The sequence below is a fragment of the Malania oleifera genome, chromosome 7 (genome assembly GCF_029873635.1).
Source record: "Malania oleifera isolate guangnan ecotype guangnan chromosome 7, ASM2987363v1, whole genome shotgun sequence".
Lineage (NCBI taxonomy): Eukaryota > Viridiplantae > Streptophyta > Magnoliopsida > Santalales > Ximeniaceae > Malania > Malania oleifera.
In genome coordinates, this window is record NC_080423.1 from 4074404 (window position 1) to 4091091 (window position 16688).

Sequence of the window (16688 nt, forward strand, 5' to 3'; positions counted from 1 at the left end):
GAAAATTTAAAGGAAAAGAAATTTATCAACAAAATTTACAACTTTATCACAATTCACAATTTTGGTTATATTACTGATTTTTCCCAATGATGAAGAGTTTGGATCTACCTCTATTTTATCTTCTCTATTTGTTGCACAGTGCATTCACTTTTCTTTGTCATTGAAGGGGATTCACTTCTTGAAAATTTCCATTTTTTAAGGAATCTTAATGAGCTGTAATTCTTAAGCTTTCATGTTGCATGGTTTGTTGGATTCTTTTGGCTTTGCTAAAGAAAATTTTCTAGAGTATGGAATCTGGATGATTTTGGAATTTAGTCTTGTAAATGGTTATACTCACATTTGTTCATTCCTATAATTCATTGCTTCTTGTTAATCGAGTTTGGATAGCTAAGTTTTTTGTTGGAGGGGGTTCTTGAGATGGGATGACAAAAAGAGTTGGCAAGTGTGTGTCAAAAGATTGCAAATGAGGAGGATAGGGATATTCATTGGGGTTAAGGTGAGTGTTTTCACTGTCCAATGTGAGGACACTACATAGATGTGTGACCAAGTATAAAGAAGGCTAAAGGACCAATTTGATGATGACATGTGCCAATGTTTAGGGGCAAAAGGATACACTTGTCATGAATGGCACTTGGTAGATGCTTAGGCAGCCTAAGTAAAAGGTCAAAGGACCTAGCCTCCCTTAACAAAATTTAAAGTCACCAACCCAAAACTCTCTAGAACATCCTAGCACTGGAACTGATAAGGGAATCTTGCCTTATATCCCCTATGATCAATCCTTTATGGGAGCAAGGGGGAGCATGTGTTGCAAAGGTGCAAGCATAAAAATTAGCAATTGAGTAATAAGTATATGAATACAATTCCAATATTGGACAGGTTCATGGGGCTAAATTATAAATTAAGGCGTATAAGTTTAGCCCATTGCATGGGAATTCGTTTGGGCAGACTGAAGGAGTTCCCATGAACCAAATTGTAGATGCAGAGAGGATGATGCAAAATAAAGAGGTTGCAAAAATAGGTAGCTTGAATTTTTATTAGGGAGATTATTCTGCTATCTTTGAAAAGGAAGGCTATATTTTATAAAAGTTATGATTCTAAAATATTACGGGCATTAATGCTAAAGTTTCTAAGGAGAGATTCAAGAGGAGATTTAAATATTGTGGAAGACCTTCATGCTACGAAGAAGGTTGGATTTAGTAATGGTGCTAGTAGAGGAAAGGGAGTATAGAAATGGGGCGTCCTTTCGGATTCAGAAAGTGCTGAGATTAGTGAGTTTTGCTGTAGTGGGCGGTTCTTGTTGGATGAGATTCAAGAACAATATGGGTATGCTTCTGATTCTTGCGATGAACTAGGGGATTTATCTTATTTTCATGGTTGGAGGGAGCATGGTTTTAAATAACAGTCGCGACCGTTACGTAAAGGCCGCTACGGCCATTACGTAACCGCTACAGGACTGTTACACCAAAAAAATTATTTTATTTTTTTACTTTTTCTTCTCACTTTTTCCCTCTCTTTCATAAATCATTCTCAATATACCATGTGGGAAGAGGGGGGAAACATTATAATGAGGATGACAATGATACAAAATTTACTATTTCTTCAAATACTCACAATAGATGCATTAATTAACAATTTGAAAATGCTAAGTTGTTAGGAAAATATTTTATTTTGATAATATTAGTAATGTGATATTTATGTTCTATATTTTTCAACTTCAACCTTCTTTCTTTTCTAGCTATTTTATATTTGTATTATTTATATGCCTTATGTGTCTAATAGATTAATGGAGTGTATAATGTATTTTGTTCTATTAACTAATTTAGCACACATAAGAATTTATCACAGATAATAACAATGAGAAGTATAAATACAGACAAACACGTAATTTTTCTATCAATGGTGGTTTAAAACAAATGTAAACTTGTTGCCCTTACTAAACAACTTAGTTACTCGAACTAAAGGATCCAAAATAAACTGAACTCTTTCTAAGAAGGGCTAAAAACTTAAAACATGCAAGTATGCTAATATGCACAAGGTTGTGCATGCTTCAAAAAAATTCACGGCCGTTACACCTGCTTCCCATTATGTAACATCTGCTACTCTCGCTTTCCGTTACACCCATTACCGTTACGTTTTGCTACCCGCGACCGCGATTTAAGACCATGGGAGGGAGTTTTAATTTTTGATAAAATGGGTTGGTTAATGATTTACAGCATGAGGATGGAATTATGCCAGCACCCATGGAGTTGATTCCTAAGGAGTTAGCAGTTCAAGACCTTTTGGGTAAAATGAATTTAAAGTTGAGTGATATTGGAGGAAATGAAGTGCATATGGATGGTGGCAAAAGTCAAAAGATGGATCAAAGGAAATTAGAAAATTTGAAGAGCTTGGTAAATTACGATGGAAAGGATTTGAAAAGATATTTCCTTAGTTAATGTTGTTTAGTTCTATTTTGTGATCTTTTGTTTTTTGTTGTTTTCTTTTTTCCGTTATTCTTTGGTGTGTTTTTTGTTTTTTAATTGGTAGACTTCTGGTCCCTGTTTTTTGTACCTTTTTTTCTCTATCTAATTTTTATTTTTGTACCCAAAAAAAAAAAAAAATGCTGTAAGAGGGTATAAAAGGTGACAATGAAGAAAATTAGGGGAGCAGAGGATGATTCTTATATAAGGAGTATGCCCTGCAGGGTACTGGAAATAGTTCTAGCCAGATCATGTCCTCATCAAGAGTTTAATGGTTCATAAGTAGAGGAGAGTTGCTCGTGCTACCTGCTGTCAACCTGCTGGCTGGTTACCAGCTGTTCCAGCTCAGGAGAAGTGGTGGACTACATCTTTGGAAACTATTTCTTCTGGGCAGAGACAAAGAAGAAGAAATGTCAAGCTGGAGCCTGGTTTGCTTTTGATTCTACTAAAGCCAAGGGCTTGCATGTAGCCCCTATATCTTGGCAATCTTAGTGTTGCATTTCAGGATGAAGAGGAGGGAGCTTCCACTCTCTCGCACCCAGTTTGTGGGGTCATACACCAGCATTAGATGATGGTGCATCATATCACACATAACTTGAATCACGTACAGAAGAAACGACCAGGCATCCTAGCCATGATATCCAGAGGTGGCATTGGGTAATATCAGGCTCAACTTATGTCTATGAATGTTGTGGTTGAACTGTTTTAGGGAGAGAGACGTAGGACAAATAGAGCTCCCTGATTGGAGAGTAGACAACTTTCACCATCTTATGGAGTTGCATGAAAGACTTGGAAGGAGAAGTAGTGTCCTGCTACTTTGAAGAAAGCAATGATTCATTGGGTATCTCTTTTATAGTCGATGTGATGAACAGATGGATGGATAGTTCCCTGGCCCATGAGGGAGAGAAACTGGAGTTTGTAGCCTTATAGCCTTCTAGCTATTCCAATATGTGTTCTTAGGTGTGTCCAAATGAGTGAATGAGTCCAAGGATATTTCCTTGGGGTCACTGCCTATTCAGTTGGGGCTTTATAGCTGGGATCCTTCTATTGTCAGTGTGATTTATATCATGAGGAAACTTCATGATTGATAGACTGATTCTCTTAGATGATCTACATTGATTGTGCATTTGTGTTGATAATCTTCTTGGACAGATTTAGAATATAAGCTCCTGAATGGAGGTCTGCCTTTTCATTTAGCTCAAGGATATGGTGCTTCGGTGCTTCAGATACTGCATGTGGGTCGAACTTCCCTCCAGGGGGTTTGTTGAACTGCATTGATTATGAGGACTTCAAATGTCATCTGTATGAAGAGGACATCTGAGCCCATGAGTGCCTTGGTACACTATTGTGCTTTCTCTAGCTCCTTTGATATAGTGTCTAGCCATTGAGCCAGGAGACCTTTGAAGGATCAGGACTTGGGGTTTTTCATCTTGGAAGTACCTAGATTCAGTCCTACTTTGTCAAGACAAGTATCCATGCGTACTAGGAGGAGAAGTCTATTCAGTTCTCTCCATACTCCACACTGAGTAGATGAACAATTCCAACATAGCCAGGGTGTGCATCTGGATATCATTCTGTTAAGTATCTTTAAGGACTGCTGTCACCAGTTTTTGATGCACCAGAGTGGGGGGGCATCAACTCTTAAGGCAAGGCCCTATACATTTCAAGGAAAAGATGAGCTGGAGCTGTCATAGTATGGACCTCCCACTATGGTAATTGCATTCACTACTTTTAAGAAATTATCGTATCTTCACTCTGGGAGCCATCTCTACCTTCAAAGGTTTATAGAGACAATGAGACCCCAAGGCTTCCTCACTCTCTCAAGGTATTGTCACCTTTAGGCTCTCTCATGCAAACTATCTGGTGATATCCTTTGCACATCCCACTTAGGTGTTTTAATTGCTTAATTGTTAAGACACAAATTTTTAAAATTTGAAACTGGTACAAATATTTTGATGACCTCTGTGTCTTGTATCATATATGCTGTTTTTCTAAAGAAATTGACTGAATGGAAGAATTGGTTCTCCATTCTTGTTCTTTCTTGCAGTTTGAACCAGAAACTTCAAGTGCTATGGGCTTTGGCTTTAGATGCGGGTTCTTGGGTCTTCTCCACTTGGAAATTGTTCAGGTCTGCTGGATTTGAATTTTATCTACTATGCTTTATTGATTCCATTCAGTGTGCCTAGTGATTTCTAAAATTTTTTTGATATTCGGTACTGTCTCAGACATATTTACATTTTACAGGAAAGGCTTGAGAGAGAATACAATTTGACCCTAATTGCCACAGCTCCAAGTGTTGTATACCAAGTGAACTGTGTAAATGGTGATACTGTAATTTCTAATCAATCCTAAACTCACTGCATTCATTTTGATTTCATTTTTCTTAAGGATTTTTATATGTTATTTTAGATGTGGCTCATTAATCCCTTGGTATTGTTTCTGAAGAAACTAGATAAATATGCTTTATGGCTGAAGTATGGTGTTGTCACTGTACTTAGTTGTATCCTTTAAGATCAGAAGGAAGTTGATTTACAGATAATAAGATTAAACATAGATAGTAGCATGAAAATGAGCATTGTACTCAAAGACTGATTGGAGAAAAAAATTTAAAATAAACACTTGCCAAGGTTGTTAAATGTGCTATCTCTCAAACCCTACAAATTTGATTGTTTTTCCCCTGTGCAATTGTTAGACCTTCTCAATTGCCTGTTTCTATTTTTTATTTTTTTTTAAAGATTGAATTGAGTCTTTACAAGATAACCAAATGTTGTGCAATATGATGCAATACATTACTCTAAAACTACACAAAGGGCTTGCAACAAGTCTATCTCTTGCAGTAAGTTGAACTTTTGCAAAATTTTGAAATGATTTGCAGTATGTTGGATGTTTTGCAAAAGATATTTTAAGAATATTGGCCCTCCTTAATCTGAAAAATAACAATGAACTCTCTTTATTGCTGCAGATGCTATTTAGTTTAAAAATTTTCAGTGAGACTGGAGTTTGTTTATCTGCAATCTTGTTCTGTTCCATTTGGTTAATGTTAATTTAAGCGATCATGTTCTGATGCAAATCATTTATAAAGGAAAGAAAATATAGCAAACAGGAAGGAAAGACAGAGAGCTAGAACACCCACGTCTCAGTCCTTGAGAGAAAAGCAGGGGATGAAGCTGAAAATAGAATTCAAAACACTGGTGGATACCACCAGGAACAACCCTTTTAAAAGATTATAGGGCTGCGCTACGAAAGAGACCATCTTAGTCCTTCATTTAAAACTAATCTAAGGGCAGTTATTTTAGAAATTTAAAATGAAAATGACCAGAACAACCTTGCTTATAACTTATAGGGCTTTTAGTTTGAATATTTTCTATCCAAAATACCCCCAAAATTAACTTAAATGATTGACAAACAGAGGGTGGTCGCTGAAATCAGAAAAAATAAAATCAGTTTTAGAACATAGCTAGCTAAAAACGACGTAAATTATCACATTATCTGTCTAGGATGGCATCAGTCCCTCCAGGTGAGAGAAATCTAATCCTTGAGCTGAAAGCAGCTCCCATGATCTATTGAATTTCCAAACAAAGCTTTGCTACCTTTCTTTGATGTTCTACATGAAAGAGCAATTGTCTTGGCACCGTCTCACAAATGCATTTGTGGAAACTTGTGCATATGGCTCATACTTTTTGTTGATTATTTTTAACTGGCTTTATAAGCAATCTTGACCAAAAGAAAAATTAGCATATGTAGTTGCATGCTTCATATTTCCATCTTTTAAAAAGTGGATCAACACAACTTTACTTCCTTCATTTGCACCAATACAAGTGTTGAAATTTTTTCTCAAATATGACCATGTATCTCGTCTTTCAAATAAGGACATCATTCCTCAAACGTTCTTTTCGCCAAAATATTGTCTCAAAATGTACAAGAAAACAGTCCAACCTCGCCTACTTTGAGGAAGATGGAGACACTTCTGGCCCTTTGGTATTCAGTGATTCTTAGAAGATGGATTTCATTCGCAATCGCACATGAATTTGAGCAACTTCCTCTTTATGGCTTCTGTTCAACATGCATGGCCTCTCATGGGAGAAGAGGACTAGGGGGGAGATAGAGGACCGAACCATCTCAACTATAGTACCTTACCTAGGATTAAGATGTCCCATTTCATTTTCCACCGATTTCCCATGACATAATTAGCATACCTTTCTTTGCCTTCCTTTTATCCCCACCCAAACGAACTTTGTTACCTCTAGAATCAGATAACCACACCCAATTCATCCAACAGTTGTTGAAATTCTAAATCTTTCCCTTTAACGCCTTCTGCAGGAGTGGCAAAATCCCTTCCTTCCACTGCTGCTGCTCTTTACCAATTCCACCTTCCTTAAATATTAAAATATCCTCTAAACCAAGGTCTTAAATTTTGATTTCGTCTCAAAATTCGAAGCTCAAAAAGTACAGAAATTTCGATTTTGATGTCGATTTCAATTTCGATTTGAAAAAATAATGGAAATTAGTAGTAAAGCATGGAATTCTTTGTGAAACTTTAGAAATGGTTAACAAACATAATAATATAAGTTTTAGGACTAATATATTACAAATTAAATACATATATGGTTTATATAAGGTGGAAAAGTTGTAAAATAGTATGTGTATCAAACATATTTGTAAGATAATGTATATTAAACATATTCAGTTAATACAAATGAAGTTTATAAATCATTGAAATATTATTTATTATACAAATAATGATAATTTAGACATGAATGGTTAAATAAAATTTTACTGTAAGTTTATTTTTTCATGTAATTTCAAAGGCACTTGTAATAATTTTTTTGTTTCGATAAAATAAATTAAGATAGAATTTCACTTCACTCCTAAATTTCTCATTTGAATTCTGACGGAATTTCATCGTACAGTTAAAATTTCGACAAGTTTCGCTAAAATTTCGAGATTTCGACGATAAATTTCATATGATTCGATGAGATTTCGACGGAAATTATGCAAGACGGAAATCGACTGTCATATCGATTTCGAGGGTGACGGAAATCAGAAATTTCGACGAAAATTTCAACAATTTTGTGGAAATTTAAGACCATGCTCTAAACCTTCCATCCAAGATGGTGGCACATATGCAGGTAAATTCAATGATTCAGAAACATGACCATATTGCTCCCAAATCTTACCATCATACCCAAACTCACTAGTATCATCACTATCATTATCCCACACGTTACCCCATTTTTCTTCTACTGTCCCTTGAAACTACTCAGATCTTTATCTCCCTTTTCGGTACTCATAGAATCCAAAATACGCAAGAGTTACCTTCAGCATTTCTCTTTATGGCTGCGAATCACCTCGCTTGTTCACCTGACATGCTTAAACCTTCTTGTAATTCCGTTCATTACCAGTAGACTTTTCCCCCACAATGTCTACTTTCCTTTGAATATCACCAGACATCCTCCCTGGATTAGTGAAAACCCTCCTATTAACTGTCATCAATGGCAACTTCCTGGTAAAACCCTTGTGCTGACAGCTGCCCTCTTCCTCGAACGACGCAGGTGCATCCCCCAAAGACCCACAAATAACTTAATCTCTCCTATCCCTGGCTGGAACCCCCTTGTCAGGATTCACACTTTCGTGTACCCTATGCAGTGCAGAAGCTGTGTCACTCACCTTGTTCTGCAGTATAGATATGTTGTTTACCCAGTTTCGGAAGGTGATATAATTTTGGTTAGTTGAGCCTTGGGAGGATATGCGTAGATCTAAGGTGGGGGTTGGTTTGGATCTTGGAAATTTTGTTTCTAAGAACATTTCCTTATTGGGTAAATGGCAGTTGTGTTTTCCGTTAGAGGAGAATTCTCTTTGACATAAAGTTATAAAAAGTAAATTTGTCTTACATTTGAATGTTTGGGGTACTAGTTGGGGTTTAAGATGTTCTGTGGATTGTCCTTGGATAAATATTGCTCAGTTTCATCCTTTGATTATTCCTTATATAAAATATGTCGTGGGCAATGGGTCTTGGATGCCCTTTTGGTTAGATGTTTGGGTGGGGAATTATGTTCTTTCCATTTCATCCCCTCATTTATATTTTCTTTAGTGCATAATAATGTCCTTACTTCCTTCTTTAATTCAAATAGGCCTACTTTTTCTTTGGATTTTCACTTTTGTAGGCCTCTAAATGATAGGTAGTTGGAGGAGCTATCTTCTTTGTTGGCTCTGTTGGAGGGCTCTCATTTCTCATGTGAAAGGGATAGTCAGAGTTGGGGTTTGGATTCCTTCTTTGATAATTTGATCAAACATTTTAAATCCTTTTCCCTTCATCATTTCATCTGGAAAGCTGAAGATCCCTCTGAGATCAAGGTGTTTGTATGGTTGGTTATTCTTAAAAGAGTCAACACCGACAATCTGCTGCAGAGTAGGAGGCCTTTGAAGGCATTATCTCCGGATGTTTGTTTCTTTTGTTTTGATATCATGGAGTCAGCTTTGCATCTATTTTTGCATCATCCTTTCTCTTGGGGATCTAGTATAAGTTATTTGCCATTTTCGGGTAGAATTTGGTTTGCCTGGATTTGGTGGAGAAATTGTTACATATCTCTTTTACAGGTGTTGGGAAGAGTGGTGATGGTTTATGCTTTTGAGGACTTGTGGCATCTTTGCTGTTTTATAGGGAATTTGGATGGGAAGGAATGCTCGTATCTTTTCTGGAAAGAGGAATTCTTGTACATTCTTTGGGATCGGATTCAGTGATTGACTGCTTGGCATCTGTCTGATTTTTTGCAACAGACAGTTCTAAGGGTGCCTTTCTTGGATCTTCAAGGATATTGGAAGGTGGTTTTATTTTGTTTGTTTTATGGCCTATTTTGGTTTCATCTTTTTATAGGATGATTTTTTCTCCTCTTTTTACATTGTTATGTCTTCAATGAATATACCTTCTTTTTCTACCCCAAAAAAAAATGGTTCATCCTTCTCTAGTTGAGAATCATCAATAATGGGGGTATGAAAGCCCTTCCTCGAAACAGAGGCCTATCTCTAACCTTTTGGGGAACAAAGGATCTAGTTACTTCCCATTTGCCTGACACCTGGGCTTGGTCGAGGTCTGAACTGGAAGAAGATAGATTACCCCACAATTGGCTCAAATCTAACACAATAGTGAGTGACCCTGGCCCAGACCACCTCATCTTCAACCCCTAGATTGTGGAGAGTCTCATCTGCATCAACACCTTCTGGTTCTTCTTTGCAATTATCTGGAAAGTTAAGTTGTGCTATATTTCTTTTGTTGGCATTCGTTTGATAATTGTCCCAGTTCTGAACACCTATAGCACTTAATGGCTTTTGGACCCTGTTGGATGTAAGGCTGATTTCTGTGTGACTAGCAGTATTATTTGTGCAAATTGCAGATGCTGCCTCCATGTTTCTGTTTCAGGCCATGCAGCTTGGCCTGGAAGAAACTCCCACCTGTATATCATGCCCTTGTTTAGTCAATGTAATTGGGCTTCAACCTTTAAGGCAATCTGATAGACATCAATAAATTTGAAAGTTCATTGCAAGATTACTTGATCCTGAATTGCCAACCAAATGCCATTGATGTTTCAGTTTGCCTCTTGGCATTCTGTTTCACTGAGATTACTCCTCTATGTCAATTGATGGAACTCCTGTGTGTACTCTTTCACGCTCTTCCATGCTACCTAAGATTCTGCACTTTGTAGCACAAGCTTTGCTCATAGTCCCACAGTAATAATTTGCCTTGATCTTCTCCTTCATTTTATTCCACCATCTGACCTTCCCTTTGCCTTTAAATCCACAATCATTGCAGTAATGTCTCCACTGAGTGCAAGCAGCTCCTCTCAATTTTGCTGCCACCAGCTTGTTTCTCCCATATTTTTGAATATCTTTGTATTCAGTAGCATTCTATGAAGTCCATCTAGTTTAGTAATTCATAAGGTTCCAGGCCGCCACCAAATTCTGCAATTTGGACTTGAACATCTCTTTAAATTTTGAAGGGCTTGGTTGATCTGATCCTTCCAGGACCATATTTCACTGTTCTAAACATACTGTCTAAGTTCTGACTCCATGACTACTTTTATTGCTGGAATCATCATATCTGTCCTCAAAAGCTGATTAGGTTTGTCTTTAACTTCTCTTGCTTTTTTTTCATGATCTCATCTCCTTCCTCCCTTCATCATTTGTATGATGAGTTGATGCCCATTTTTGACCTAGGGGGTTCTTTGTGTTGATTGGTGGGCATTTGAGAGGTTTGCCCCCTTGTGGGCAGCTTTAATTATGTTTCAGGGCCCCAAGGCCTCATAGGGATAAAATAGGTCTTTTCCAGTTTAAATGGGCCCATTTAGGGCTTACAGGGCTTTAGGAGTACTCCCAAGCACACTGAGGGGCAAGGTTGTAATTTGCCTTGCCCCCAAAGACGCTCTAGGGACTTTGAGCCTTTTTAAGTCTCTAGCCCTAATGTTGCCTATAAATAGACACAAGAATACAAGAGAGATGGGGGTGCTTACACACACAAGGAGAGAAAGAAAGGAAGAGTGAGTAGAGAGAGAGAAAAAAAAAAGAAAAAAGAAAACAGAAAAGAGAAGAATAGAAAAAGGAAAAAAAAAAAGAAAGAAAAAGAAAAAAAGGAGGGCGTCCGACCACTTAAGAGAAAGGAGGAGACCACAAGGAAAGGAGGGAGCGCTGTGTTCAGGGATTTTGGATCCTCTCTCTAGAAATCGGCTCTCTCTCTCTCTCTTAGGCGAGCGATTTCTACCTCAATCTACCATCTCGTGCTGCCTCACAAGCAGCTCCAACCATCATTGCTTACTGCCGCCTCCATCGATGGTTGTTGTGTCATCCCACACCTACTTTGCCTCCACTAATGCCATTGTAGGTGCACGACACATTGTCGGTTTATTGGATCTACCACCAAATCCTCCAAGCCCCAATCTGAGGAGATCCACAAGTGGATGCTCGAAGCTGTAAATTCCAAAGCAACTAGCCACTAGTGAGGCATCCTTGTTCATTGACACCAAGCCTCCTTTGATGAGTTCAGATGCAAATATGCTCCTTTGGTTCAACCTTTTGATTGTGTTGGCTGTATCTTAAGATCTAATCATGGTAGATTTGAACTTTAAGGTGAGTGTTGCATGTATTCATCAGATTGATTATTAATGTGTTTCAATCGTCTAGTAGAATCTCCTGTTTTGGGCATGTTTTGGGGTTGGGTGGAATGGTGCAGTTAGGTTCTCTGGTTGTCATTAGGCTTGCTGAAACGGTGAGGATTGCTAGGGTTTTGTGGGTTCTAATCAATCGTAGGAGAGAACATTCTATTCTTGAATGCCCCTGCTTGCTCTTTCTCTTGTTGAATATTATTGGGGTTTGTGGGAAATGTTTTCAGGGCAATAGAGTACTTGTGAACAATTTTTGGTTGGGTTTATAATTTGGTTGTGATGTCTCTCTTGACAATTGGGTTTTTGTGTCTGTTTTGTATCTTCAGTTGGGCTTTATGTTCTCTTTTTCCCTTTCTTCGGCCTGGGTTAGTCTGGATAATGGAATTGCAAATTGGATCTTTGACTCTTAGGGCTTAAAATTGCTTATATAGGCATTGTAGGCTGCAAAAGAACCACATTTTTGAGCTGTTCAAGTTTGACTTTGTGAATCTCACAAAATTTGGGTCCTAGATTCTGTCTGTTTGACTGAATTTCAGCTGGTTCATCCTAATATTATATCAAATTCACGTTCTAATCCCACTTTTGAGTAAAAAATTCGAACTCTTAAATAATGTTGTGTTAATTAGTGACCACAATTTGATTTTGAGCCAATCATTTTAGTGGTTTCTTTGCTAAGTTTAATAATGGACCCAACAGAGATCACCTTCCTTATCATTCACAAGCCAATCAGGATGACCTTGAGAGTGGTTAAGCTTGGGGCTTGATCAATATTATTACCCGAACTTGTTGTCAACAACCAGTAAAGTTTGCTTTGTACTCATCATGGTTTAAAAGTTAGTGAAGTTTACTTTATTATTGAAGTTTTCTTCTCAAAAAATAAATAAATAAATATATAATAAAAAAAAGTAAAAAATGAAAAAAGGTGAAAATGTAAAAAAGATAAGAAGCTACATTTTGTGTTAAAGAGCAAGGAGAATGTTCTTGGGTCTACTTAAAATGATTGAGCTTTTTGTTGGATTAATGTTGCTATTCACAGGTCTCTTAACTTGCACCTTTGGTGTGCTTTTGGACAATTTTGTTTATGACCATTAATGATTTTGCGTGACTTTGAGGGTTGTGTATTGGTGTGATTATGGGATATATACCTTGTAATGAAAAATCTCAATTAGCTTTCTTTTAAGAGTTTTTATTTAGCTGCATTGGTTGTTAGGCAGAGGGTTGTCTCCATGTTTGTTCATTGTGACTTCTTAACCTAGCTAATGATGAGATGATATCAGAGATATCACTGTATGGTGACCTCTTCCCTCTCAACCCTAGACAGGAGCAAGTGCTCTCCCTTAAGCCCATATGGGTGAATGGGAGCCGATGCTTGCACAACGGGACTGAGACCTTGAGAGCAAATATGGGATTCCCATTCTCAAAATATTCCTTTTTTCAAAAGATCATTCAAATTGTTTCTCTTTGGCCATGATGAATTTAGAAAGTTTTCAAAAAATCATGTCTTGGTCAAGCATCTTTCCTCAAAAGGAAATTTTCCTTTTTTAAAAGTGTCAAATCTCTCTCTCATAGATATTGATTGCCAATCAAAGAGAGTCAATCAGTCATTAAAACCTTAATTGGCAATCAGAGGATTTTCAAATCTCCTGCTAAAGGGTTGACTCCAATCAATCATTAAAGCCCTCATTGGCAATCATAGGATTTTCAAATCTCCTATTAATGGGTTGACTTCAATCAGTCATTAAAACCCTGATTGGCAATCATAAGATTTTCAAATCTCTTATTAATGGGTTGACTTCAATTAGTCATTATAACCATGATTGGAAATCAGAGGATTTTCAAATCTCCTATTAAAGGCTTGGCTGCAATCAGTCATTAAAGCCCTAATTGGCAATCAAAGAATTTTCAAATCTCCTATTAAAAGGTTGACCTCAGTCATTAAAACCCTGATTATCAATCGTGAGATTTTCCAATCTCCCATGTAAGGGTTGACTTTAGTCATCAAAACCCTTATTATCAATCCGGATATTTTCAAACCTTAATCAATGATTGACTTCAACCAAATTTAGGCCTCGATTGCCAATTAAAAGACTTTGCAAGTCCATTAGTGATTGATTTACTTCAAATCTCCATTAAAACTAGGTGTCAATCAGGAGATTTGTAATCCTATCAACATTAAACTCTCTACCTTTAGTCATGGGATGGGGATCACAATCTCCATTAATTCAAAACTCAGTCAATAATCCCAGCCACCTCATCTAGTCTTTGATTGAAGTTAGATATTTTGATGTTGACTTTCCCTAATCTTGATTTTCAAATAAAGGGGTCATCATTGAATTTACTCATGGCAGCCAATCAAAATTTTTTTTTCATCATTTCTTCTTTTTTACTTTAAAATTTCAAATTTTAGAGTGATTTGAGGCCAAACTCCCCTTTTCGAACAATAGCATGTCAAGGTTTTCAACCCTTTTGTTGGGGACTTTTGTACAGTGATGCTTCACTGAATGATTCAAAAGGGGAACTTTCCTTCTTTCTTTTCCTTCCTTTATTCTTAATTAGGATATACACACACGTAGTAGTAAACATTCTTCGAACAGATGTTGGTAGGGTCTTGGTATGCTAATTCCCCTTACAATGGTTAGTGCACCACCTTCCCTGCATACAAATGTACTCCCAAACCCTTATTCTCTGCGTCGTAGACCTCTTAGGTTTTTTCTTCTGTTTTCCCTAAACGAAAATAATAATAAAGGTGGTGACTCCACGTTTCCAATTTTTGCATCTTCTCCAAGTCTTATTCACCCTTGTTTGACCTTGTTTAGGGGATTGCCATGCTACAAATCCCATTCGTCGGCACACCACCCCGGACCATAGTTTAGTGTCGACAATCTCCTTCTTCATTTTATTCCACCGTCTAACCTTCCCTTTGCCTTTAAGTTCACAAACATTGCTGTAATGCCTCACCAAGTGCAAGCAACTCCTCTCAATTTTGCAGCCATCAGCTTGATTCCCCCATTTTTTGATTATCTTTGTACTCATAGCACTCTATGAAGTCCATCTAGTCTAGTAATTCATAAGGTTCCATGCCACCACCAAATTCTGCGATTTGGACCTGAACATATTCTTTAAATTTTGAAAAGCTCAGTTGATCTGATCCTTCCAGGACCACATTTCATTGTTCCAAACATACTGAGTTCCGACTCCATGACTACTTCCATTGCTGGAATCATCATATCTGTCCTCAAAAGCTTATTACGTTTGTCTTTAACTTCTCTTGCTTTTTCATGATCTCATCTCCTTCCATTTCCTTGATAATTTGTATGATGAATTAGCTCTATAAGATTTTAAATTTGCTCTTGTAATTTATGCAACATTTCAGTAGTTGCATAATTGGCTGTCATTTCCTCTTCCACACCTAGCACCCGTTTTTATATATCCAATGGAGAACCTACTCTAATTCCAATTTGATACAGCCTGCACAGTGCAAATGGCCTGTAAAACCCATCATAGAAATCTGACAGATTGGGATTAGTAGTGAGGATATTCAATGGCAGAGAGGTTCACTCATGTAGAAATGCAGCCGTGAAGGATGTGGAAGGTGTCACTAGGTGAATCCTCGACCCCACTGAACAAGACATCAAGAAAATTCTGAACATATGAGAGTTGATAAGCAAATGGAATGGGAATTTCTTTACTTCTTCATTAACTAACATAAATATTAGTACATGATGTCCTTGGTCATCAAATGCACCTAGGAAAATGACTATTCCTGATTGCAGTTGGCTTTGACATGTCTAGACTTGAATGACCTCATACATGAACTTTGTGATGACAAAGTTGGATTTAGGAAATGACTTAACTTGACTAGACCATAATAATGATACCTAGATAACAATAGTTAATATGTATTGTAGAATAATTGGGTAAATGGAAGACCTAACCTCAATGATAGGTCTCTCCCTCTATTTATAATATATGTCAAATATGATACCATTGACTGTAATACCCTTACTAACTCTCACTTACATAACTTTAACATATACTACTAATGCTAAATGACCAAATTATTAACACTCCCCCTCAAGTTGGAGCATATGTATCATATGCTCCTAGCTTGTCACAAATGAATTTCACACGAGCACCTCACAAGGCTTTAGTGAACTAAAATCAAACTTCACATGAGTGGTTGTGATGAGCTTGTGTTCAACTTTCTTCGAACAAAGTGGAAATAAACTTCAATGTGCTTTGTTTGCTCATGAAAGATCGGGTTGGAGGCAATATGGATAGTAGCTCAATTATTACACATAAACTCCATAAAGTGAGCACTTGGAAAACCCATTTCTTCCAACATGTTCTTCAACCAAAAAAATTACATGTAGTGTGAGTCATAGCCCTATACTATGACTCTGCACTTGATTTGGTCACCACAGTTTGTTTCTTACTCTTTCAAGAAACCAAATTACCACCAACAAAGATACGGTACCTTATTGTGGATCTTCGGTCAAAAGGCGATCTGGCCTAGTCTATATATGTATATCCCTAAATACGAGTGTGACCATAATCCTGAATAAGAGACCTCTCCTTGGTGCACCTTTGAGATATCTCAAAATGCGAATTATTGCATCCCAGTGACTTGTTTGCGGGGAATTAAGAAAATGACTCACAACACTTGTGGCAAAATATATATCTAGTCGAGTGATTGTGAGATAATTCAACTTTCGAACATGTTTCAGGTACTATCCTGAGATCCATAGGTGTATTGACAAGTTTGGATCCCAACAACCCAGTTTCATCTAAAAGATCAAGAACATACTTTCTTTGTGACAAGACTATTCCTATATGAGATCTCGATGCTTATATAGAAGCACCTCAATGGTCCCAAATCTTGGGTCTGAAATTTAGTCTGTAGGAAAAGCTTTAGATCTTGGATGCCATGATTATCATCTTCAGTAATCACAATATCATCCACGTATCCAAGAAACAAAATCTTGCCAGATGGAGTTTGACGATAAAATACAAAGTGATCAATTGCACACCGTTGGAGGCCAAACCCAAGTATGACAGCACTGAATTTACCAAACTA

At 37.3% G+C, this 16688-nt stretch overlaps 1 protein-coding gene across 3 annotated transcripts in view; it reads left to right on the forward strand.

Annotated features, from left to right (window-relative positions):
* Positions 1 to 16688, forward strand: part of LOC131160630 (translation factor GUF1 homolog, chloroplastic) — a 116580-nt gene that overhangs the window by 68151 nt on the left and 31741 nt on the right. For all 3 annotated transcript variants that reach the window (XM_058116476.1, XM_058116479.1, XM_058116478.1), the window contains 2 exons: positions 4507 to 4587; positions 4704 to 4790. In XM_058116476.1, coding sequence (XP_057972459.1) covers positions 4507 to 4587; positions 4704 to 4790 — 168 coding nt within the window. The remainder of the gene's footprint in view (positions 1 to 4506; positions 4588 to 4703; positions 4791 to 16688) is intronic.